This window comes from Ascaphus truei, chromosome 13 (genome assembly GCF_040206685.1).
Source record: "Ascaphus truei isolate aAscTru1 chromosome 13, aAscTru1.hap1, whole genome shotgun sequence".
Lineage (NCBI taxonomy): Eukaryota > Metazoa > Chordata > Amphibia > Anura > Ascaphidae > Ascaphus > Ascaphus truei.
The window spans coordinates 1,618,327-1,645,998 of NC_134495.1; the positions used below are offsets into that span (position 1 = coordinate 1,618,327).

At 44.7% G+C, this 27,672-nt stretch overlaps 1 protein-coding gene across 2 annotated transcripts in view; it reads right to left on the minus strand.

The window, feature by feature from the left end:
• Positions 1-27,672, minus strand: part of SUSD2 (sushi domain containing 2) — a 170,826-nt gene that overhangs the window by 26,089 nt on the left and 117,065 nt on the right. The window contains exons 24-26 of one of the 2 annotated variants that reach the window (XM_075568066.1): positions 27,324-27,590; positions 26,345-26,521; positions 25,534-25,882 (exon numbers count right to left, since the gene is read on the minus strand). In XM_075568066.1, coding sequence (XP_075424181.1) covers positions 25,809-25,882; positions 26,345-26,521; positions 27,324-27,590 — 518 coding nt within the window. In that variant the 3' untranslated portion in view covers positions 25,534-25,808. Of the gene's footprint in view, positions 1-25,533; positions 25,883-26,344; positions 26,522-27,323; positions 27,591-27,672 lie in introns of those variants that run through there. The other variant, XM_075568065.1, reaches the window with a different exon arrangement.

Here is a 27,672-nt window from a genome sequence, read left to right on the forward strand (position 1 = left end):
AATATAACCTCATGTTCACTGAATATTGCTTGTTATCAACCATTCAAGTGAATAGCCATTAAGGGGTGATAATGGCGGTCACACCTTATGGAATATGGTTTGTTCAGTAATATATAAGAGTACTGTAGTACTTCAGTTATATAGAAGTACTTTTATAGGGCAGTCCCACTTATGAGCATAGTGACTGGTAGTGATCTAAGTGATTTAAATATGAATGACTAACACCATAATGTTTTCTGCACCAGAAGCCACACTACTTCCAGATATGCAACCAAACTATTTTCAGCTTTAGGGACCCACAAAAAAACTCCCAATATGGCTTCTGTGGTCCCGAAGATGTCATATGTTTCTATTGGCCACTCAATTGAGGCAGCCATATTGCTCTCCCCAAATTTGTGTCCAAGAGATTAAAAGCTTGGTATCTTGGGGACCAGAAAGTTGGGTAGAGATCACATGGTTGAAAAACACCCCCCGGGTGACAAATATAGGAGTGGAGAAAGCTCTGATTAGGCCGACTGCTGATGGAGTGTTTAGCCTGGTCGGCCCCTGCAAAATCTGGGCATTTCTCAATTACGTACCTGGGATAGAACAAGAGCCACTGGCATGCAAGAGCCGAGTCGTACCAGTGATGTCATAATGCAAGGGCCGAGCCGTACCAGTGATGTCATAATGCAAGGGCCGAGCTGTACCAGTGATGTCATAATGCAAGGGCCGAGTCGTACCAGTGATGTCATAATGCAAGGGCCGAGTCGTACCAGTGATGTCATAATGCAAGGGCCGAGCTGTACCAGTGATGTCATAATGCAAGGGCCGAGTCGTACCAGTGATGTCATAATGCAAGGGCCGAGCTGTACCAGTGATGTCGTAATGCAAGGGCCGAGTCGTACCAGTGATGTCATAATGCAAGGGCCGAGCCGTACCAGTGATGTCATAATGCAAGGGCCGAGCCGTACCAGTGATGTCATAATGCCAGGGCCGAGCCGTACCAGTGATGTCGTAATGCAAGGGCCGAGCCGTACCAGTGATGTCATAATGCAAGGGCCGAGCCGTACCAGTGATGTCATAATGCCAGGGCCGAGCCGTACCAGTGATGTCATAATGCCAGGGCCGAGCCGTACCAGTGATGTCATAATGCCAGGGCCGAGCCGTACCAGTGATGTCATAATGCCAGGGCCGAGCCGTACCAGTGATGTCATAATGCAAGGGCCGAGCCGTACCAGTGATGTCATAATGCACTCAAAAGGTTCACGTATTTTTGAATCATTGTTTTTGTGTAAACCAGAGTATTGTAATGTTGTTTTTGGATACATTTAAAAAAGTACAAGTTATCAACATGAAGCAAGTATTTATAGCATCTGTACCGTGTATATTTACATTACCTAGGCTTATAAGCAAGCTTTAGTGTGGCAAGTTACAGTGAAATTAGGCGCAGCGCAGTCTCTAAGGGTCACTTCGCTTGCCGGACTGAAGACGCTGCTGATATTATACAGGAATCCAAGAATACAGTAGCCAGGAATCATGCAGGGACGCGCCTGGGGGGGTTGGGAAGTCAAATGTAAGGAAAAGATTGAAAGCTGATCCGATATAGAGCGTAGTTTAGGAGTGAAAGTGCGTGGGGTGTGACGTTATCTAGGGCAGAGGTTTCAAATGTATTCTCTAATGTCTTTCTGTAATATTTAATTCACACAGCTCCCTGCTGTGCATGGGGATTTTCTAGCACTTATAAAGGCTTGCCAAATGAAAGTGCTTTTGAAAGATGTACGTAGCCTCCCTTTGGGACGACTACAGGTGCGACCGCGCGTATTCTAAAACTTGCCTTGGAAATTCTGGGGCAATATCCAGGTAATGCTGCCAACATGTCAGGGAAATTTCTGCAGACAGACTAATGGCCCATTGGATTAACACAGCGGGGGTCCCTGATAGTCCCATTCAAACTGACTGCCTGGGACCCCCGCTGTGTTAATCCGGTGAGCCATTAGTTTTTCTGCAGAAATGTCACAGAAAATGTTGCAGCATTACTGGGGTATTGGTGGTGATTGCCCCAGATTTTCCAAGGCAAGTTTTAGAATACTTGTGGTCGCACCTGTATGTCGCTTATTGGGTTAACTGTGTGGTCTCACTCCGGTTTCTTCCCTCCCCTCCCCATCCTATGTTGTAGGATGACTGTGCTGTCACCATAGGCTATATATAGCTCCACCCAATGTTCTAGAAACAGGTTCTTCAGAGTTCAGACGGGGGCTTCACTGCGAGTCCTTAAATAGGGTTGTGTGTATAGCTAAGTGTATTTAAGGAGCAATGCATGCAATATCTTACATGTGTGTATAGCTAAGTGTATTAAAGGAGCAATGCATGCAATATCTTACATGTGTGTATAGCTAAGTGTATTAAAGGAGCAATGCAGCAAATATCTTACATGTGTGTATAGCTAAGTGTATTAAAGGAGCAATGCATGCAATATCTTACATGTGTGTATAGCTAAGTGTATTAAAGGAGCAATGCATGCAATATCTTACATGTGTGTATAGCTAAGTGTATTAAAGGAGCAATGCATGCAATATCTTACATGTGTGTATAGCTAAGTGTATTAAAGGAGCAATGCATGCAATATTTTACATGTGTGTATAGCTAAGTGTATTAAAGGAGCAATGCATGCAATATCTTACATGTGTGTATAGCTAAGTGTATTAAAGGAGCAATGCAGCAATATCTTACATGTGTGTATAGCTAAGTGTATTAAAGGAGCAATGCAGCAATATCTTACACGTGATGCTTTTAAGTAGAAATGTTTCACGTAGAATATGAAGTTTAAAAAGGAAGTTCAAAAAGAAGTGGAAAAGTGGACATCACCTACTGCTTCTGATTCCTGCTTTTGATCTACGTTGGAAAGGAGGATATCATCTATCTAAGACTGCACATCTCAACACTTAACTATTCCTGTGATGCCGCCTTTATTTTTTATATTTGCTGTAACCTCACTTATTTTCAAATTATGCACTTCCTTCCACCAGCCTCAGTATGTCTCTAACTCTATTCATATATCTCCATCTCTCCTTTCTTCCCCACTTCTCAGTTCACATGAACTCCTTTCTTACCTGCGTCCTCTGTCACCCCCACAGCTATACCCCCTGCACTAAAACACACCCTACAAATCATCCTCACACTTTCTCTTTCTATCCATGCTTCTCCTCCTTGCTTCTGGGGATATCTCTCCCAATCCTGGTCCCTGCCTTATTTCTACTTGCTCTCGTCCTCGCCTCCCACATGCAACTTCTACTCCTTCTGGTGTTAACCCCTCCAACCTCATACCCATCCCCTGCCACCCTCCCTCCTCTCTCCCTTTCTCCTGTGCCCTTTGGAATGCTCGCTCCCTCTCTAACAAGTTCCTCTCTGTGCATGACTTCTTTCTCTCTCACTCCCTGCTTCTCTTTGCTATAACTGAGACCTGGCTCACTCAGTCTGACTCTGCTCTGGAAGCTGCCCTCTCTTATGGTGGCCTTTCTTTCTCCCACACTCCGCGCCCTGATGGCAGGGGTGGAGGTGTGGGGCTCCTGCTCTCCTCTCTCTGCCGTTACCGAACTCTTCCTATTCCCCCCTCTCTTGCTTTTCCCTCCTTTGAGGTTCACACTGTCCAGATCTTCTCTCCTCTCCCTGTCTACGTGGCTGTCATCTATCGCCCACCTACCTCTACTCATCCCCCCTCTGCCTTTCTCTCTCACTTTGAATCCTGGCTCTCTTTCTTTCTCTCCTCAGACTCTCCTGTTCTTCTCCTTGGGGACTTCAATTGCCACATTGATGACCCCTCTCTCCCTTGGGCTTCCCGCTTTCTTTCTCTAACCTCTTCTTTTGGCCTTCAACAGTGGACTGCAGCCAGCACCCACAAGGATGGCCACTACTTAGACCTGGTTTTCACAAAAAACTTCTCTCTCTCTGATTTCTCCATTTCCCCTTTTCCTCTCTCTGACCATCACCTCATCTCATTCTCTCTATCTCGCTTCTCCCCTTCTTCACCTCTATCTACCCCCCGGTTCTGCAGAAACCTGCGCTCTATTCCCTTACCTGACTTTGAGTCCACTTTGCACTCCTCCCTCTCCTCTCTCAGCTCTGCTACAGACCCTGACAACCTGGTCAGGAACTAAAACTCTGCCTTATCCTCCTCTCTTAATCTACATGCCCCGCTTTCTCTCTGCCGCACTCGCCCTTTTAACCCTAGACCCTGGTTAAATTCCCACACGCGCATGCTGCGTTCCTCCACTCGTTTCTCTGACCACCTCTGGAGGAAGTCTCACACTCTCGCAGACCCTCCTTCACTACAAATTTATGCTATCCTGTTTCAACTCTGCCCTCTCGCAAGCTAAACAAGCCTACTTTTCTGCACTAATCAACATGCACAAGTCTAACCCACGCCGACTGTTCTCTGTCTTTGATACTCTACTCAAACCACCCTCAGCTGCCTCTCCTTCCTCCATCTCCACTCAGGACTTTGCTGACTATTTTAAGGAAAAGGTGGAATCCATACGGCAGAACATCCCCTCTGTTTCTTCCTCCAATCCTACACCTCTTCCTAACTCTCCTCCTGCCTTCCTTGACTCTTTTTCCACTGTCTCACAGGAGGATGTGTCGCTGTTGATCGCCTCTTCTCCCTCTACCACTTGCCCTCTTGACCCCATTCCCTCCCATCTCCTAAAACCTCTTGCTCCTACTATAATCCCTATGCTCACACACATTTTTAACTCCTCCCTCTGCTCTGGAACCTTTCCATCCTCCTTCAAACATGCAACAGTCATACCATTACTCAAAAACAGCAAGCTTGACCCTACCTGTCTTTCTAACTATCGACCTGTCTCCCTCCTGCCTTTTGCCTCTAAACTCCTTGAACGTCTTGTATTCTCTCGCTTGCTCCATTTTCTCAACACCTATTCTCTCCTAGACCCTCTACAATCTGGCTTCCGCACTGCTCACTCCACTGAAACAGCCCTCACTAAAATAACTGACGACCTCCATGCTGCCAAAGACAGAGGTCATTACATTACACAGCAATGTGTGTATAGCTAAGTGTATTAAAGGAGCAATGCAGCAATATCTTACATGTGTGTATAGCTAAGTGTATTAAAGGAGCAATGCATGCAATATCTTACATGTGTGTACAGCTAAGTGTATTAAAGGTGCAATGCAGCAATATCTTACATGTGTATATAGCTAAGTGTATTAAAGGAGCAATGCATGTAATATCTTACACGTGTGTATAGCTAAGTGTATTAAAGGAGCAATGCAGCAATATCTTACACTTTGTATAGCTAAGTGTATTAAAGGAGCAATGCAGCAATATCTTACGTGTGTATAGCTAAGTGTATTAAAGGAGCAATGCATGCAATATCTTACACGTGTGTATAGCTAAGTGTATTAAAGGAGCAATGCAGCAATATCTTACATGTGTGTATAGCTAAGTGTATTAAAGGAGCAATGCAGTAATATCTTACATGTGTGTATAGCTAAGTGTATTAAAGGAGCAATGCAGCAATATCTTACATGTGTGTATAGCTAAGTGTATTAAAGGAGCAATGCATGCAATATCTTACACGTGTGTATAGCTAAGTGTATTAAAGGAGCAATGCAGCAATATCTTACACGTGTGTATAGCTAAGTGTATTAAAGGAGCAATGCAGCAATATCTTACATGTGTGTATAGCTAAGTGTATTAAAGGAGCAATGCAGCAATATCTTATGTGTGTATAGCTAAGTGTATTAAAGGAGCAATGCAGCAATATCTTACGTGTGTATAGCTAAGTGTATTAAAGGAGCAATGCATGCAATATCTTATGTGTGTATAGCTAAGTGTATTAAAGGAGCAATGCAGCAATATCTTACGTGTGTATAGCTAAGTGTATTAAAGGAGCAATGCATGCAATATCTTACACGTGTGTATAGCTAAGTTTATTAAAGGAGCAATGCAGCAATATCTTACATGTGTTTTTTTTTTTATATAAATCAGTTCTGTAGTATTAGATAACTCTTAGAATTTTTTTCCCCAATTCTTAATGCCATTTTTAATGATTTTAAATATACTGAGCATCCTTTGATTTCTATGGCAGGGTTTATCCCACCTCCCCAGCAGTGCAAGATCTTTGCAACACTTTCCTTGTTATGATAATTTGTGTCCAATATTCCCAGCAGTTAAAGCTGCAAATGGTAACAGTAAATAATGTTACCTTAGTAATATAAGAATACATTGTAGCTGTTGAGTTACACTGACTGAAACATTGTTTGAAATTGAAAGGCCGCCATTTAGTGAACCCTGGGAAGCAGGGTCGTTGCTGATTGATCATGGCAGAACGAATCGAGCGGCAGCTTAGGTAATTCGTTTTCAATAAAAGGTAATCAAAGGCTGCATATAAAAAAAATACTTTTTGTTTTAATAAGTGCCGCCAGGACTACTTCTTTGAGATATGTCCTGTTTGTTGTTTTCCGTTAGGAAATGTGCTCTTTAAGTAAACGCCAGTAGTAAGGATTCAAGATTGTTCTCACTATGGATAAGGATGCAGCATGCTTTTGGTAAGGCGTTCTTAGCATAGTAACTGAGAGACTGACCCAGCACCCTGACCAGGTCTGAGAGACTGAGCCCAGCCTGCACTGACCCAGCACCCTGACCAGGTCTGAGAGACTGATCCCAGCCTGCACCCACCCAGCACCCTGACCAGGCCTGAGAGACTGAGCCCAGCCTGCATCCACCCAGCACCCTGACCAGGTCTGAGAGACTGAGCCCAGCCTGCACTGACCCAGCACCCTGCACAGGCCTGAGAGACTGAGCCCAGTCTGCACTGACCCAGCACCCTGACCAGGTCTGAGAGACTGAGCCACGCCTGCACTGACCCAGCACCCTGACCAGGTCTGAGAGACTGAGCCCAGCCTGCATCCACCCAGCACCCTGACCAGGTCTGAGAGACTGAGCCCAGCCTTCACTGACCCAGCACCCTGACCAGGTCTGTGAGACTGAGCACAGCCTGCACCCACCCAGCACCCTGACCAGGTCTGAGAGACTGAGCCCAGCCTGCACTGACCCAGCACCCTGACCAGGCCTGAGAGACTTGAGCCCAGTCTGCACAGACGCAGCACCCTGACCAGGTCTGAGAGACTGAGCCCAGCCTGCACTGACCCAGCACCCTGACCAGGTCTGAGAGATTGAGCCCAGCCTGCACTGACCAAGCACCCTGACCAGGTCTGAGAGACTGAGCCCAGCCTGCACTGACCCAGCACCCTGACCAGGTCTGAGAGACTGAGCCCAGCCTGCACCCACCCAGCACCCTGACCAGGCCTGAGAGACTGAGCCCAGCCTGCACTGACCCAGCACCCTGACCAGGTCTGAGAGACTGAGCCCAGCCTGCACCGACCCAGCACCCTGACCAGGTCTGAGAGACTGAGCTCAGCCTGCACTGACCCAGCACCCTGACCAGGCCTGAGAGACTGAGCCCAGCCTGCACCCACTCAGCACCCTGACCAGGTCTGAGAGACTGAGCCCAGCCTGCACTGACCCAGCACCCTGACCGGGTCTGAGAGACTGAGCCCAGCCTGCACTGACCCAGCACCCTGACCAGGTCTGAGAGACTGATCCCAGCCTGCACTGACCCAGCACCCTGACCAGGTTTGAGAGACTGAGCCCAGCCTGCACCCACCCAGCACCCTGACCGGGTCTGAGAGACTGAGCCCAGCCTGCACTGACCCAGCACCCTGACCAGGTGTGAGAGACTGAGCCCAGCCTGCACTGACCCAGCACCCTGACCAGGTCTGAGAGACTGAGCCCAGCCTGCACTGACCCAGCACCCTGACCGGGTCTGAGAGACTGAGCCCAGCCTGCACTGACCCAGCACCCTGACCAGGTCTGAGAGACTGAGCCCAGCCTGCACTGATCCAGCACCCTGACCAGGTCTGAGAGACTGAGCCCAGCCTGCACTGACCCAGCACCCTGACCAGGTCTGAGAGACTGAGCCCAGGCTGCACTGACCCAGCACTCTGACCAGATCTGAGAGACTGAGCCCAGCCTGCACTGAGCCAGCACCCTGACCAGGTCTGAGAGACTGAGCCCAGCCTGCACCCACCCAGCACCCTGACCAGGTCTGAGAGACTGAGCCCAGCCTGCACTGACCCAGCACCCTGACCAGGTCTGAGAGACTGAGCCCAGCCTGCACCCTGACCAGGCCTGAGAGACTGAGCCCAGACTGCACCCAGCACCCTGACCAGGTCTGAGAGACTGAGCCCAGCCTGCACTGACCTGGCACCCTGACCAGGTCTGAGAGACTGAGCCCAGCCTGCACCCACCCAGCACCCTGACCAGGCCTGAGAGACTGAGCCCAGACTGCACCCAGCACCCTGACCAGGCCTGAGAGACTGAGCCCAGCCTGCACCGACCCAGCACCCTGACCAGGTCTGAGAGACTGAGCCCAGCCTGCACTGACCCAGCACCCTGACCAGGTCTGAGAGACTGATCCCAGCCTGCACTGACCCAGCACCCTGCACAGGCCTGAGAGACTGAGCCCAGACTGCACCCAGCACCCTGACCAGGCCTGAGAGACTGAGCCCAGCCTGCACCCTGACCAGGTTTGAGAGACTAAGCCCAGCCTGCACTGACCCAGCACCCTGACCAGGTCTGAGAGACTGAGCCCAGCCTGCACTGACCCAGCACCCTGACCAGGTCTGAGAGACTGAGCCCAGGCTGCACTGACCCAGCACTCTGACCAGATCTGAGAGACTGAGCCCAGCCTGCACTGAGCCAGCACCCTGACCAGGTCTGAGAGACTGAGCCCAGCCTGCACCCACCTAGCACCCTGACCAGGTCTGTGAGACTGAGCCCAGCCTGCACTGACCCAGCACCCTGACCAGGTCTGAGAGACTGAGCCCAGCCTGCACCCACCCAGCACCCTGACCAGGCCTGAGAGACTGAGCCCAGACTGCACCCAGCACCCTGACCAGGTCTGAGAGACTGAGCCCAGCCTGCACTGACCTGGCACCCTGACCAGGTCTGAGAGACTGAGCCCAGCCTGCACCCACCCAGCACCCTGACCAGGCCTGAGAGACTGAGCCCAGACTGCACCCAGCACCCTGACCAGGCCTGAGAGACTGAGCCCAGCCTGCACCGACCCAGCACCCTGACCAGGTCTGAGAGACTGAGCCCAGCCTGCACTGACCCAGCACCCTGACCAGGTCTGAGAGACTGATCCCAGCCTGCACTGACCCAGCACCCTGCACAGGCCTGAGAGACTGAGCCCAGACTGCACCCAGCACCCTGACCAGGCCTGAGAGACTGAGCCCAGCCTGCACCCTGACCAGGTTTGAGAGACTGAGCCCAGCCTGCACTGACCCAGCACCCTGACCAGGTCTGAGAGACTGAGCCCAGCCTGCACCCACCCAGCACCCTGACCAGGTCTGTGAGACTGAGCCCAGCCTGCACTGACCCAGCACCCTGACCAGGTCTGAGAGTCTGAGCCCAGCCTGCACCCACCCAGCACCCTGACCAGGTATGAGAGACTGAGCCCAGCCTGCACCGACCCAGCACCCTGACCAGGTCTGAGAGACTGAGCCCAGCCTGCACCCTGACCAGGTCTGAGAGACTGAGCCCAGCCTGACTGACCCAGCACCCTGACCAGGCCTGACAGACTGAGCCCAGCCTGCACTGACCCAGCACCCTGACCAGGCCTGAGAGACTGAGCCCAGCCTGCACTGACCCAGCCCCCTGACCAGGCCTGAGAGACTGAGCCCAGCCTGCACTGACCCAGCACCCTGACCAGGCCTGAGAGACTGAGCCCAGACTGCACCCAGCACCCTGACCAGGCCTGAGAGACTGAGCCCAGACTGCACCCAGCACCCTGACCAGGCCTGAGAGTCTGAGCCCAGCCTGCACCCACCCAGCACCCTGACCAGGTCTGAGAGTCTGAGCCCTGTCATGTACAGTATATAGTCCATCAGATGTAACCTCCATTAGGGCTGTACTATAGTGGGCGCGCTTGCTGCGCCATGCGCACGTGCGGCAGTTATAATTGGCTGTCTGTTAGTCAGCCTTTCTATAATAGGGCCGAGCGCGCATGGCAGTGAGCGAGGAGCCGGCCGACAGGGGAGAAGAAATGGAAAAGTAAGTTTTCGTGCTGCTACCGCCGCTGTAATTTATGTATGTGTGTGTGTATGTGTGTGTGTATGTGTGTATGTGTGTGTGTGTATGTGTGTGTGTATGTGTGTATGTGTGTATGTATGTGTGTATGTGTGTGTGTGTATGTGTGTGTGTATGTGTATGTGTGTATGTGTATGTATGTGTGTGTGTGTATGTGTGTGTATGTGTATGTATGTGTATGTGTGTATGTGTGTATGTGTGTGTGTGTATGTGTGTGTGTATGTGTATGTGTGTATGTGTATGTATGTGTGTGTATGTATGTGTGTGTATGTGTGTGTATGTGTATGTATGTGTATGTGTGTATGTGTGTGTGCATGTATGTGTGTATGTATGTGTGTGTATGTGTATGTGTGTGTGTATGTGTGTGTGTGTATGTGTATGTATGTGTGTGTATGTATGTGTGTATGTATGTATGTGTGTGTATGTGTATGTATGTGTATGTATGTGTATGTATGTGTGTGTATGTATGTGTGTATGTATGTATGTGTGTGTGTATGTGTGTGTATGTGTATGTATGTGTATGTGTGTATGTGTGTGTGCATGTATGTGTGTATGTATGTGTGTGTATGTGTATGTATGTGTGTATGTATGTGTATGTGTGTATGTGTGTATATATATTTATCAACATTGCACAATAAAAATAATTTTTATTCATACATGTCTTTTTTTTAATATTATTTAATAAATTATTAACTTACACAATCTATACACACACACACACACACACACACACACACACACACACACACACACACACACACACACACACACACAGTACCTTCCAAGACTGTCGCTCACAGCATACACACAAAAAGTGTGCGTCATATGCACGCGTGTTCGCAAAGGCGCGCTTGCCCACACCTACTATAGAACAAGCCTTAGAACCGTTAATGAGGGTTACATGTACAAATATATTGACGAACAGAACTAAGTGGTGGTCCTCCAAATTATTACTGTATTAATAACGCTTAAGATTGGGAAGCCCATATCTGGCTAAACAGGTTATAATGATTGTTATGCATTGTCTTCCTCTCCAGGTCTTTTTTTAAGGGAGTCAGACAGGGGACATATTTTGTGACCCACATCTTATTCCTACCCCTCTTTTACTTTTAGCTGCTGACCCATAAATCCAGAACCTGATCCTCTTCAATCCCACAGCACCAATTCAGTAACACACACCAATGCTCACACAATACACACACTTTTAACCACTTTGATATGCCTAGGTACAGATACAGTGATGCACACAGTTTAACACACTGATACACAAATATAAATAGATACACAAAGGCAGTGATGCATATAAACACAGATACTGACATACAATGATATACACAGATTTGCACATACACATGTACAGATACACACAGACACACGTACTATTATATACTGATTAAATTGTACGTGTGATTATTTGCTTATACAGGTTACACCAATGTCTGTTATCAAAGTTATTGCTCCCTATTAATAAATACGCAAACTTATTTTCACAGGAAACCAGATGCAGTCTGTAACACAGTCTGTAACACAGTCTGTAACGCAGTCTGTAACACAGTCTGTAACACAGTCTGTAACGCAGTCTGTAACGCAGTCTGTAACACAGTCTGTAACACAGTCTGTAACGCAGTCTGTAACGCAGTCTGTAACACAGTCTGTAACGCAGTCTGTAACACAGCCTGTAAGATAGTCTGTAACACAGTCTGTAACACAGTCTGTAAGATAGTCTGTAAGATAGTCTGTAACGCAGTCTGTAACGCAGTCTGTAACGCAGTCTGTAAGATAGTCTGTAACACAGTCTGTAACGCAGTCTGTAACACAGTCTGTAAGATAGTCTGTAACACAGTCTGTAAGATAGTCTGTAACGCAGTCTGTAACACAGTCTGTAACGCAGTCTGTAACGCAGTCTGTAACGCAGTCTGTAACGCAGTCTGTAACGCAGTCTGTAACGCAGTCTGTAACGCAGTCTGTAACGCAGTCTGTAACACAGTCTGTAAGATAGTCTGTAACGCAGTCTGTAACACAGTCTGTAACGCAGTCTGTAACGCAGTCTGTAACACAGTCTGTAACACAGTCTGTAACACAGTCTGTAACGCAGTCTGTAACGCAGTCTGTAACACAGTCTGTAAGATAGTCTGTAACGCAGTCTGTAACGCAGTCTGTAACGCAGTCTGTAACGCAGTCTGTAACACAGTCTGTAACACAGTCTGTAACACAGTCTGTAACGCAGTCTGTAACACAGTCTGTAACACAGTCTGTAACGCAGTCTGTAACACAGTCTGTAACACAGTCTGTAACGCAGTCTGTAACGCAGTCTGTAACACAGTCTGTAACGCAGTCTGTAAGATAGTCTGTAACGCAGTCTGTAACGCAGTCTGTAACGCAGTCTGTAACGCAGTCTGTAACACAGTCTGTAACACAGTCTGTAACACAGTCTGTAACGCAGTCTGTAACACAGTCTGTAACACAGTCTGTAACACAGTCTGTGAGATAGTCTGTAACACAGTCTGTAACACAGTCTGTAACACAGTCTGTAACACAGTCTGTAACGCAGTCTGTAACACAGTCTGTAACGCAGTCTGTAACACAGTCTGTAAGATAGTCTGTAACACAGTCTGTAACACAGTCTGTAACGCAGTCTGTAACACAGTCTGTAACACAGTCTGTAACACAGTCTGTAACACAGTCTGTAACACAGTCTGTAAGATAGTCTGTAACACAGTCTGTAACACAGTCTGTAAGATAGTCTGTAACACAGTCTGTAACACAGTCTGTAACACAGTCTGTAAGATAGTCTGTAACACAGTCTGTAAGATAGTCTGTAACGCAGTCTGTAACGCAGTCTGTAACGCAGTCTGTAACACAGTCTGTAACACAGTCTGTAAGATAGTCTGTAACGCAGTCTGTAACGCAGTCTGTAACACAGTCTGTAACACAGTCTGTAACACAGTCTGTAACACAGTCTGTAACACAGTCTGTAAGATAGTCTGTAACACAGTCTGTAACACAGTCTGTAACACAGTCTGTAACGCAGTCTGTAACACAGTCTGTAACGCAGTCTGTAACACAGTCTGTAAGATAGTCTGTAACACAGTCTGTAACACAGTCTGTAACGCAGTCTGTAACACAGTCTGTAACACAGTCTGTAACACAGTCTGTAAGATAGTCTGTAACACAGTCTGTAACACAGTCTGTAAGATAGTCTGTAACACAGTCTGTAACACAGTCTGTAACACAGTCTGTAAGATAGTCTGTAACACAGTCTGTAACGCAGTCTGTAACGCAGTCTGTAACGCAGTCTGTAACGCAGTCTGTAACGCAGTCTGTAACGCAGTCTGTAACACAGTCTGTAACGCAGTCTGTAACGCAGTCTGTAACGCAGTCTGTAACGCAGTCTGTAAGATAGTCTGTAACACAGTCTGTAAGATAGTCTGTAACGCAGTCTGTAACGCAGTCTGTAACGCAGTCTGTAACACAGTCTGTAACACAGTCTGTAAGATAGTCTGTAACACAGTCTGTAAGATAGTCTGTAACACAGTCTGTAAGATAGTCTGTAACACAGTCTGTAAGATAGTCTGTAACGCAGTCTGTAACACAGTCTGTAAGATAGTCTGTAACACAGTCTGTAAGATAGTCTGTAACGCAGTCTGTAACGCAGTCTGTAACGCAGTCTGTAACGCAGTCTGTAACGCAGTCTGTAAGATAGTCTGTAACACAGTCTGTAAGATAGTCTGTAACACAGTCTGTAAGATAGTCTGTAACGCAGTCTGTAACGCAGTCTGTAACGCAGTCTGTAAGATAGTCTGTAACACAGTCTGTAAGATAGTCTGTAACACAGTCTGTAACACAGTCTGTAAGATAGTCTGTAACACAGTCTGTAAGATAGTCTGTAATGCAGTCTGTAACACAGTCTGTAAGATAGTCTGTAACACAGTCTGTAACACAGTCTGTAACACAGTCTGTAACACAGTCTGTAACACAGTCTGTAACACAGTCTGTAACACAGTCTGTAAGATAGTCTGTAACGCAGTCTGTAAGATAGTCTGTAACGCAGTCTGTAACACAGTCTGTAAGATAGTCTGTAACACAGTCTGTAAGATAGTCTGTAACGCAGTCTGTAACGCAGTCTGTAAGATAGTCTGTAACACAGTCTGTAAGATAGTCTGTAACGCAGTCTGTAACGCAGTCTGTAACACAGTCTGTAACACAGTCTGTAACGCAGTCTGTAAGATAGTCTGTAACACAGTCTGTAAGATAGTCTGTAAGATAGTCTGTAACACAGTCTGTAACGCAGTCTGTAACACAGTCTGTAACACAGTCTGTAACGCAGTCTGTAAGATAGTCTGTAACACAGTCTGTAACGCAGTCTGTAACACAGTCTGTAAGATAGTCTGTAACGCAGTCTGTAACGCAGTCTGTAACACAGTCTGTAACACAGTCTGTAACGCAGTCTGTAAGATAGTCTGTAACACAGTCTGTAAGATAGTCTGTAACACAGTCTGTAAGATAGTCTGTAACGCAGTCTGTAACGCAGTCTGTAACGCAGTCTGTAAGATAGTCTGTAACACAGTCTGTAAGATAGTCTGTAACACAGTCTGTAACACAGTCTGTAAGATAGTCTGTAACACAGTCTGTAAGATAGTCTGTAATGCAGTCTGTAACACAGTCTGTAAGATAGTCTGTAACACAGTCTGTAACACAGTCTGTAACACAGTCTGTAACACAGTCTGTAACACAGTCTGTAACACAGTCTGTAACACAGTCTGTAAGATAGTCTGTAACGCAGTCTGTAAGATAGTCTGTAACGCAGTCTGTAACACAGTCTGTAAGATAGTCTGTAACACAGTCTGTAAGATAGTCTGTAACGCAGTCTGTAACGCAGTCTGTAAGATAGTCTGTAACACAGTCTGTAAGATAGTCTGTAACGCAGTCTGTAACGCAGTCTGTAACACAGTCTGTAACACAGTCTGTAACGCAGTCTGTAAGATAGTCTGTAACACAGTCTGTAAGATAGTCTGTAAGATAGTCTGTAACACAGTCTGTAACGCAGTCTGTAACACAGTCTGTAACACAGTCTGTAACGCAGTCTGTAAGATAGTCTGTAACACAGTCTGTAACGCAGTCTGTAACACAGTCTGTAAGATAGTCTGTAACGCAGTCTGTAACGCAGTCTGTAACACAGTCTGTAACACAGTCTGTAACGCAGTCTGTAAGATAGTCTGTAACACAGTCTGTAATGCAGTCTGTAACACAGTCTGTAACACAGTCTGTAACACAGTCTGTAAGATAGTCTGTAACGCAGTCTGTAAGATAGTCTGTAACACAGTCTGTAACACAGTCTGTAAGATAGTCTGTAACGCAGTCTGTAACGCAGTCTGTAACACAGTCTGTAACGCAGTCTGTAAGATAGTCTGTAACACAGTCTGTAAGATAGTCTGTAACGCAGTCTGTAACGCAGTCTGTAACACAGTCTGTAACACAGTCTGTAAAATAGTCTGTAACACAGTCTGTAACACAGTCTGTAACGCAGTCTGTAACACAGTCTGTAAGATAGTCTGTAACACAGTCTGTAACACAGTCTGTAACACAGTCTGTAACACAGTCTGTAAGATAGTCTGTAACACAGTCTGTAACGCAGTCTGTAACGCAGTCTGTAACACAGTCTGTAAGATAGTCTGTAACGCAGTCTGTAACGCAGTCTGTAAGATAGTCTGTAACACAGTCTGTAAGATAGTCTGTAACACAGTCTGTAACACAGTCTGTAACACAGTCTGTAAGATAGTCTGTAACACAGTCTGTAACGCAGTCTGTAACGCAGTCTGTAACACAGTCTGTAAGATAGTCTGTAACGCAGTCTGTAACGCAGTCTGTAAGATAGTCTGTAACACAGTCTGTAAGATAGTCTGTAACACAGTCTGTAAGATAGTCTGTAACGCAGTCTGTAACGCAGTATGTAAGATAGTCTGTAACACAGTCTGTAAGATAGTCTGTAACGCAGTCTGTAACGCCGTCTGTAACGCAGTCTGTAACGCAGTCTGTAAGATAGTCTGTAACACAGTCTGTAAGATAGTCTGTAACACAGTCTGTAAGATAGTCTGTAACGCAGTCTGTAACGCAGTCTGTAAGATAGTCTGTAAGATAGTCTGTAACGCAGTCTGTAACGCCGTCTGTAACGCAGTCTGTAACACAGTCTGTAACGCAGTCTGTAACACAGTCTGTAACACAGTCTGTAAGATAGTCTGTAACGCAGTCTGTAAGATAGTCTGTAACACAGTCTGTAACACAGTCTGTAACACAGTCTGTAAGATAGTCTGTAACGCAGTCTGTAAGATAGTCTGTAACGCAGTCTGTAAGATAGTCTGTAACACAGTCTGTAAGATAGTCTGTAACACAGTCTGTAAGATAGTCTGTAACGCAGTCTGTAAGATAGTCTGTAACACAGTCTGTAAGATAGTCTGTAACGCAGTCTGTAACACAGTCTGTAACGCAGTCTGTAACACAGTCTGTAAGATAGTCTGTAACACAGTCTGTAAGATAGTCTGTAACGCAGTCTGTAAAATAGTCTGTAACACAGTCTGTAAGATAGTCTGTAACGCAGTCTGTAAGATAGTCTGTAACGCAGTCTGTAAGATAGTCTGTAACACAGTCTGTAAGATAGTCTGTAACACAGTCTGTAAGATAGTCTGTAACACAGTCTGTAAGATAGTCTGTAACGCAGTCTGTAAGATAGTCTGTAAGATAGTCTGTAACACAGTCTGTAAGATAGTCTGTAACGCAGTCTGTAACGCAGTCTGTAACGCAGTCTGTAACACAGTCTGTAAGATAGTCTGTAACGCAGTCTGTAAGATAGTCTGTAACACAGTCTGTAAAATAGTCTGTAACGCAGTCTGTAAGATAGTCTGTAACACAGTCTGTAAGATAGTCTGTAACACAGTCTGTGAGATAATCTGTAAGATAGTCTGTAACACAGTCTGTAACACAGTCTGTAACGCAGTCTGTAACACAGTCTGTACCGCAGTCTGTAAGATAGTCTGTAACACAGTCTGTAACACAGTCTGTAACACAGTCTGTAACACAGTCTGTAACACAGTCTGTAAAATTGTCTGTAAGATAGTCTGTAACGCAGTCTGTAACACAGTCTGTAACACAGTCTGTGAGATAATCTGTAAAATAGTCTGTAACACAGTCTGTAACACAGTCTGTAACACAGTCTGTAACACAGTCTGTAAGATAGTCTGTAACGCAGTCTGTAAAATAGTCTGTAACACAGTCTGTAAGATAGTCTGTAACACAGTCTGTAAAATAGTCTGTAACGCAGTCTGTAAGATAGTCTGTAACGCAGTCTGTAAGATAGTCTGTAACACAGTCTGTAAGATAGTCTGTAACACAGTCTGTAAGATAGTCTGTAACACAGTCTGTAAGATAGTCTGTAACGCAGTCTGTAAGATAGTCTGTAAGATAGTCTGTAACACAGTCTGTAAGATAGTCTGTAACGCAGTCTGTAACGCAGTCTGTAACGCAGTCTGTAACACAGTCTGTAAGATAGTCTGTAACGCAGTCTGTAAGATAGTCTGTAACACAGTCTGTAAAATAGTCTGTAACGCAGTCTGTAAGATAGTCTGTAACACAGTCTGTAAGATAGTCTGTAACACAGTCTGTGAGATAATCTGTAAGATAGTCTGTAACACAGTCTGTAACACAGTCTGTAACGCAGTCTGTAACACAGTCTGTAACGCAGTCTGTAAGATAGTCTGTAACACAGTCTGTAACACAGTCTGTAACACAGTCTGTAACACAGTCTGTAAAATTGTCTGTAAGATAGTCTGTAACGCAGTCTGTAACACAGTCTGTAACACAGTCTGTGAGATAATCTGTAAAATAGTCTGTAACACAGTCTGTAACACAGTCTGTAACACAGTCTGTAACACAGTCTGTAAGATAGTCTGTAACGCAGTCTGTAAGATAGTCTGTAACACAGTCTGTAAGATAGTCTGTAACACAGTCTGTGAGATAATCTGTAAAATAGTCTGTAACACAGTCTGTAACACAGTCTGTAACACAGTCTGTAACACAGTCTGTAAGATAGTCTGTAACGCAGTCTGTAAGATAGTCTGTAACACAGTCTGTAAGATAGTCTGTAACACAGTCTGTAAGATAGTCTGTAACACAGTCTGTAAGATAGTCTGTAACGCAGTCTGTAAGATAGTCTGTAAGATAGTCTGTAACACAGTCTGTAAGATAGTCTGTAACGCAGTCTGTAACGCAGTCTGTAACGCAGTCTGTAACACAGTCTGTAAGATAGTCTGTAACGCAGTCTGTAAGATAGTCTGTAACACAGTCTGTAAGATAGTCTGTAACACAGTCTGTGAGATAATCTGTAAAATAGTCTGTAACACAGTCTGTAACACAGTCTGTAACACAGTCTGTAAAATTGTCTGTAAGATAGTCTGTAACGCAGTCTGTAACACAGTCTGTAACACAGTCTGTGAGATAATCTGTAAAATAGTCTGTAACACAGTCTGTAACACAGTCTGTAACACAGTCTGTAAGATAGTCTGTAACACAGTCTGTAACACAGTCTGTGAGATAATCTGTAAAATAGTCTGTAACACAGTCTGTAACACAGTCTGTAACACAGTCTGTAAGATAGTCTGTAACGCAGTCTGTAAAATAGTCTGTAACACAGTCTGTAAGATAGTCTGTAACACAGTCTGTAAAATAGTCTGTAACGCAGTCTGTAAGATAGTCTGTAACGCAGTCTGTAAGATAGTCTGTAACACAGTCTGTAAGATAGTCTGTAACACAGTCTGTAAGATAGTCTGTAACACAGTCTGTAAGATAGTCTGTAACGCAGTCTGTAAGATAGTCTGTAAGATAGTCTGTAACACAGTCTGTAAGATAGTCTGTAACGCAGTCTGTAACGCAGTCTGTAACGCAGTCTGTAACACAGTCTGTAAGATAGTCTGTAACGCAGTCTGTAAGATAGTCTGTAACACAGTCTGTAAAATAGTCTGTAACGCAGTCTGTAAGATAGTCTGTAACACAGTCTGTAAGATAGTCTGTAACACAGTCTGTGAGATAATCTGTAAGATAGTCTGTAACACAGTCTGTAACACAGTCTGTAACGCAGTCTGTAACACAGTCTGTAACGCAGTCTGTAAGATAGTCTGTAACACAGTCTGTAACACAGTCTGTAACACAGTCTGTAACACAGTCTGTAAGATAGTCTGTAACACAGTCTGTAACACAGTCTGTAACACAGTCTGTAACACAGTCTGTAACGCAGTCTGTAAGATAGTCTGTAACACAGTCTGTAAGATAGTCTGTAACACAGTCTGTAACACAGTCTGTAAGATAGTCTGTAACACAGTCTGTAAAATAGTCTGTAACGCAGTCTGTAACACAGTCTGTAACGCAGTCTGTAAGATAGTCTGTAACGCAGTCTGTAACACAGTCTGTAACACAGTCTGTAAGATAGTCTGTAAAATTGTCTGTAAAATTGTCTGTAAGATAGTCATTGAGAGCAATTGTATAAGAGGACTCAATTAATTTTCCTGCTATTAAAGTGATGTTTAGAAAGGCATTTCGAACACGCGTTAAGGTGTCAAAGTCATATTCACCTCTTTTGCCCCATGTGGAGCAGCTTGTGTGTTTTGATGAAGTTGTGATTATAAAAGGAATTAGCAAATGTTTATATTATAATGTGATCATTGTACAGTATTCGGGGTATTAGACTGTTCATGTGTCACAATTCCCTGCCAAGTCAGACTCGCCGTTAACTTCTCAAACTAACGATCTGTGTCCAATCGAAGACACTTGTTCAGACATGTCAAGTCTAACTGATTTTCTGTGAATCTCACCGATTTGGAGACTGTCTCAATTACGATATTTCAAGCACCAGCGTCTCAGACATTGAGGGTCTCACTGTTAAAAATCAGCACCTTTTCACAAAAATTACATTGTTTTGCTCCAGAACCCCCAAATGTTACATATTTTGGTGCTTGCGTCTTGTTTACATTGGTATACATTCGGGGCAGGTGCAGGCAAAATAAATATTGTCTTTGTAGTCTGCATCAAGATGCACTTTTTAACATATATATATATATATATATATATATATATATATATATATATATATATATATATATATATATATAAAGCCCTCTCCCGCCTTAAACCTCTCACTGACTGCCCCACACCTCTGGAAAGCCCTTCCCCTCAATATCCGACTGGCACCCTCTCTCTCCACCTTTAAGACCCAAATTAAAACACACCTCCGCTGGCTGATACTATACATCTCTGATGCATTTACCATGACCTCTTGCAGACACACTTACCAGAACACCCTCCTACTGTCTCCAAGTTCTCCCTAGTTACCACTTAGATTGTAAGCTCTTCGGGGCGTGGACTCTTTTCTAATTTCAACTTTTCTGTATGAAACACTTTTTCCTGCTATGTCCCGTGTATTACGCTGTAAAGCGCTGTGTACATGGATGGTACTATGTAAAAAAAGATACACATACATCATGTTTGCAATATAACTTCAATAAAAATGAAATAGTACTAGGAAAGAGGATCTCGTGTACCTCACTATAAGAAAAAGAAGCACGCTAGTCATTCTACTTCTACAACAACATATCTGCTATTGTGATTAATAAGTGAAACCCCTCACACATGCAACATATTCATTAAAGGAAAGGAATTCCATTGAAAGCACCAGGGTTTTCAGAATGTGGTGCAATTATTTCCTTTTGGGAGACGAGAGAGAAGGAGAAAGAGATAGGGATACACCTGGGAAATATGCTAATTTGGAACATTTGAATATACTTTGCATATCCAAATGTGCATATGTTTCCAGTACCTCAGGTACCTCCACGTGTTGCATGAAGGTGTGTCTGGGGAGGTATATAAGTCACTTGGTACTATACTCGAATACAGTAAAGGAACCCTCTATCCCTTCTCTGTAAAACCCATATTTCAGTGCACTTTTCATCTAGCAAAATTCAAAGTGCAATTGAAAATGTTATTTTAGACATTTACATTTTTGCGGGTGAATTCCTCACAAACTTTTGTGAAAGTCCGAAGGTTTGCAATAAAACGGGTCACTATTGCAATATTCAAAAAGTCGGGTTAAAATGTTACACCGCTATATAATCCCCAGAGACACATTTTCTGCCTAAAAGCTGAAAAGGGGAACAAACTGTCTTCTAAGGCCCTGTGATGGGGTTACAGACCCATCACTTGCAAACCAGCAGTACAAAGAAAGGTTTGCCAGGCAGGCTGCCCGACTGCTGGAAACTCCCCTGCTCAAAAGCCAGGCGGCTAACTAAGGCAGAGGGCTGGCACCTGCAGCCAGTCTCAGGAGCTATAGTCCGGCTTCTGAGAACACACAGAGGCTCATTCTGGTCTCAGCCCGGGAGGAGACAGGAGACAGGTTATTAGGGTTCATTAACATCACTTTGTTTCTGTATTTCAGTGTAATGTTATTTCATTTCCTCCTTGTTAGCCTTGTGGCAGGAGGGTTTCTTCTAAGCCTGTTAAAGGTATTAACAATTATTAAGGTATTTATTATAAACAATAAAATACTGGCCACATGTGAAGTTAATTATTGAATAAACGAGGGAAAGTTTGTGACACCCCCAGATACACACAGCGTCATTAAGTCAGGGCACATAACATTAGGACGTTATGTTCCCTGAGGTTAATTGGGACCCGCAAAGCTCATTATGTGCAAAAACAATGTCCGTTACTGATGCCATTAGCATACACTTAATGCCATGCACTGCCGTGCGTTGGCTGCAAAAAACATGGCGTTAAGCCTGTCGTACCCAAAGACGGCGCTACCCCCATGCAGCCCCCAAATAGGGGTTACATTTAAGAAGAAAAAAAGAGATGATAGGAGAGGGAAAGGACCATGTAAATAACAATATGATGATTAAATCACACCTAACTGCGGTCTTACACTTATCCTGCCCCTGTAACAGGCCTGTTTCCGGGTCTGAGTGTGAGTAACGCCATCTTTAGCTCTGTCCCAACTAACGTAGCGTTAAATCCCTGCGGTAACTGTAACGGCGCTCTGGGTATCTGCGCTTTTACAGGGAACGCCTCTTCTGCGTATCATTAGTACTAACGTCCATTATAGTAACGCGAGGGTCCGTAATGGCTGAAAACAGCACATAAAGCAGCAATACTACCTCCCCCCATCCCCTTCTTTCTATATGTAAAGCACGTGTATAATGCTACAGTACATTCTTACCTAAGCTGGCAATAGTTTGGTGTTCCTAGTATAAATGTGTAAAAACCCTGATTGTGTGCCTAACGAAATGGCCGCCTTCTAACTTTGTGCTGCAGTCTGTGAAATGCTGCAGCTGCAATGTAACATTATATTACTAAGTGAAACACATTGTCTATTGCTCTGAAAGCTGTAAGAATAGCCTGCTGTTTGGAATACAGCAACAGATCTGTTTGTGATACTTTATTGCCAAAGGGCAGAGTTAAAAAAGGTGTGTGTCAGAGCCTGTTTCAAAAAAAGAAGTGGATACGACTTTTAAGTTAATGCCTCGTCAATAGCGGAGCTTTGTGGATCTGGGCGTAAGTGTCACATGACTTACCTATATAACCGTTATGACCGCCAACACGGGGGGCGGTCATAACTGTAGTCCTGGGCCCCGGGAAATCTGTCTGTGGGCGGCCCTGCCAACCCTGTCCTTATCAGTGGGTCAATTGAAGGAAAGCAGTGATATGACACAAAAGGGAAAAGCCAGAGGAAGTCAAACCTCTCCCAAGTCTCAGCCCAACGGGACTTCACAATCCTAACAGGTTCAGATAAAAAAAAACCTTAAACGGGTCACTGCCATTTTGGCAATTTGCCATTTTTGCCGCTTTTCTTCCTAGGAGGGATTTCCCCCTTAAAGGGTTAAATGTATGAGTCCACTTGCGTTCTGATTGCATCTCTGGAGCACACTGCTTTAGTCAGCCCTAGAAATGAACGATAAAAGGCGCAACGTCCGTTATATGTAATAAGGACAAGCCGTGTGGGGGCCCCAATGCGACAGTCAGTGAGCATTATAAGGACACGCTTAGCGCCACGAGAGATGTGTGCAACATTTATGGCCGGGAAGCTCCTGTAAAGTAAACTCTTAGCCGATGTCTGGACACATGGACGCATGGCACCGAGCAGCCTTTAAACTCTAGCCAAGCCGGGCTTATCTCTAAGCCACTGGCTGAGCAGAGGGGACAGCTGCAGATTTCATGTGGGGACAGACACCATTTAAATGTTTGTGTCAAAACAGAGAAGGGACAGAGAAGCATCAAGTGCTCTGATTAATACTTCAATGGTTAAGGACTAGTGTCTTGTGTTCATTTCCAGTAGCCGTCCTGGCACTGGATAAATGGACATTTGTGCACCTGGAGAAGAGACCTGTGACTGATTTACTATCTCACCGATGAAGAACCTTCTTGTTGGTTCATTAGAAAAGGTATTGCAGCCGGCAATTAGTGTGACACACTCTTCTAGTGATCAACCGCCCTGCAAAGAAAGCTCATCTCTCTCTGTAAATGTGTCTTCTATTGATGGGAAATGCTGCTAAAATCTCTGTATATGTGTGTTTTCTTTTAACCAATGTGCAGGTAGACAACCAACATAAAAAAGATTTGGAGACCAAGTCCAGAATATGGAAAAAGTTGCTATATATATCGCAAGGGAACCTGGGATTTGTGAGGTAGAGAGAAATAATGTTATTTAGTGAGATGGGAAAACAAGTTGAGAGACACACAGTATTAGAGTCTCTCTCTATAAAGTGTATAGCGCCTATTCGGCACATGTATGTAATACAGGGGAGCGCAATCTTTTCCCCTGCTCCCCCCTGCCGGCTGTTCTCCTCTCTCCGAGCCCCCCCGTCATACCTCGGCGTCATGACGCCATGGCAACATGACTTCACATGACCTCGTGGGGTCCTTTGACGCCGCGTTGCCATGGCGACGCGTCTCCAGAAGCCGCCGGAGCCAAGATAAGTGCAGTTTACAGAGGCCTTCGCTGCTTCCCCGGCACTTAAGCCTTAAAAGTGAGGAGGAGAATTTGGTAAGTGATACAGAGTTTAATAGGACACCAGGAGAGGAATTTCAGCAGGGGAGACGCTGAGACAGATTTAGGTGACAGTGTAGTGATTCTAGCAGCAGTATTTAGGATAGATTGTAGGGGAGACACTGAGGCAGCATGCTTGTGATACTGGTGAATGAGAGTTCAAGGTCGGCTTGGGCTCGAGGCGAGTGTGATGTTTTATGGTTTCTGTGACCAGCGCCTGCTATCTTCAGAATCCCGCTGGCCCAACTTCTAACTCCTCCAACCTTTTACTGTAATAACTCCTGTTTCCTGAACCTTGCTTCCTTTGTTCAAGGGCCCATCTGCTTCAGCTGATTCCTGATTCATGTTCCTTCTACTGCTTGTTGTTCCTGACCTTTTATTGCTTGGACTTATTACTCTTTAAACTCAGTATTAAAGCAGCAGTCCATAGTATCTATATATTTTTTTTAAATACTGTAATAGTTATTTACTTCTCTGAAACCCTTGATTCCGCATTTAGGTCTTGTTCTCCCTAAAGATTATTGGTCCTGCTTACTAATAAGCGCTATTATATAAGACACCTTCAAGGCTGGATGACATTTGAAGGACGTAAGACACCACCTTTATTTCAATGGACTACAAAGGGTTATAGTTACTAGGCCGTGCTGGAAGTAGCATACTGTATGACCCAAAATCAGGAGGATGATATGACCATGAGCCATTCAATAATGAAGATGTTAGTATGAACTAAATGTTATCCTGTTGTCCATGCTGTGAACACTAGGTCTACATAAGACCTAGAGGTCTCTAGAAGGAAACATCGTGCTCCAGGAGACATCAAAAATACAGAATGAGGAAAATGATTTTTTTCAATGAAGGATTGATGCTTCAAGATGGTGTTTACTGAACAGGTAACGTAGCTGCCCACAGGTTTACGTGTGGTACAACATTCACATAGCTTGATCTGAATGTTGCACAGTAGCCAGGGCTGCTGACAGGGGGGGACAGCCGGGACAAGTGTCCCGGGCCTGGTGGCTGCGGGGGGCCCGGCCGGCGGGCGCCAAAAGTTGGGCCTGACCTGTGGATCTGAAACAGTAGCTTTTAGATGATGTGGCATAGCCAACTTACTAAGTGAACCATTCAGGCTCGGAACTGCAATACAATCATCTATTGCTGTGGTTCTTGCCTGAGGTTTTTTTTGTGGATTTGTTTTTTTCTTGAGCATTGAATGGACACGTACACATTTTATCAGTTGAACAATTATGTACACAGAAGTAACACACACAAAAAAGAAGACACAAAATGACAGAATCAACACATATATAAATGCATGTACATACAGAACAATGTGACGCATGAAACAAACATGGACAGAAAAGGCAATGATTTGCCACATCTTTGTACATATGATGTATTTACGACATATAAGAGGGTGAAAAATCTACTCATATCAGCAAAACTGAAAAAAAGCTGACAGAATCCAAATACTAAAACAAAAATGAAAGACTGAGTTAGTAATATGCTAGTAGGCCTCAGACAAACATGACTGTGCTTCCACTTCCCTGCAAGGCCCATTGTGTATAACAACCTCAGAATTCACCGTCGGGATCGATGACTCAACTGCTTTATGCCGGACGGCCTCTTTATGCCACTAACTTGTTTGCTTCGGGCTAGGAAAGTAGATACTTGGGTCAATGATGGTTTAGACTGACATGACTTCACCCTTCACCACCAAACACCACAACCAGGCGAACCCCAAAGGAAGATCTGCTGCAGAACACCATTTCCCAGGCATGTGCTTCAACTATGCTCTTAATAACCTGGTATTCTGGGCAGATGAATGTCCCAAGAAAGAGAAAAGCCCCTTACTCCCAATGCTATCTACTTTAGGTGACGGTATGTAGGTTATGGGTGACATATTGTTATAATAACACCAAGTAGCCAATCTAGGAACAAGAAAGGTTAGTAAGCTTGTTACCCTCTTCTTCTCACACCAACAACTAATAGCAAATACAACCAGATAAGATCAATCAAAAACTTATAAAACCCCAGGGAAAGTTGTCCAAGATGTTACTAAGAAAAATAACCAAAATAAAGAAGATCAGAGAAAGCAAGCTGAATATTGCACTTACCAGGTACGCACTGACTGGGCTGACCATTCCAAGTCCCATCTAGCTGGCAGGTTCGTATAAACGACCCTACTAGCATGTATCCAGTGTTGCAGGTGAACTTCACCTCTGAGTTTGCCAGATAGCTGGTTCCCTCTTTTTTACCATCCTTGGGGGGCTCCAGCCATCCACACGAGACCACTGAGTATAGAAGAAAAGAGTCCCCAGCTCATTAACTTCAACAGCAGTTAAACAGATGATAATAATGCTGAAGAAGTGTGAAGATAGTTCATTGCACCTCAAAAATGTGGAACGATTCATGCCAACATCTCTAGGAACCTGCCTTAAGCGCACCATAATTGTAGATAAATAAAACAGATAATGACATTATAATACTGTATAAAGATAGTAGGGAGAACTTGCATAATATGAATATAATTATTAATGCATTAAAGATTATAGCTAATATGTATTATTTATTAATCCATCATCTTCCACTTGACTACAATGGGCTGTAGGGTGTTTTCCAGCGCAGGAAGGTGCATTATGGCAGAAGATTGCTTAATAAATGTGGTCACATGTATTGCAAAGCATAGTTGAGCTTTATTTTCATATACCACCTATCAGTAGGATGGAAATTGGTGGTTCTGTCTGTGTTCTGCACGTAGGCTGATCAGTGGTCATACCATACTACCTTGCTTTTAATACGTTACAGTGGGAGGCCATTAAACATTGCTTGAAGAGTAAAACAATAAATGTTGGAGTGGGTTTTCGACTGTGGGATAACGTCAAACATTATGCCAATTTAAGATGATAGAAACTGGCATATAATATAATTTGTTTAGTTGAAGCTAGTAGTCCACCGGTGTCAGTTGTAACATCCAACTCACAAAGGTATCTAAGCTTCACGCCTGTACATGAGCTCTGTTCTAGCTCAAAGGATTGAAGATGGAGACCTCTGCCCTATAATTTACCACAATGACTTAGATTTCTCCTCTCTCACCTGGCTGAAGACTCTCCACCAAGCTCTTGTGACTGAGATGGGAGATTTTGGTAGCATTTCCAACCCAAAGGTCTCTTGTAGTGAGTACGTCAAACCTGCAGAAGGTGTCAGAATCGCATAACTTCTCCATATCTTGTTTGATTGGGTCATTCGGATCCTCCTGTACTGAAAAGGTGGGCAGGAAGTCGGAGTCATGCTTTGTTTGGTAGTTCTCAATCAAGAACATTGAGTCGTACGTGAAGAGGGAGTTGGTAGCTGTCACAGCCCCTAGAAAGGACACAATGTTTAAATTAACAAATGATTAGTCAGTGTTTTTACAACAGGCGTTCATAGGAGCCAGTGGGTTCCC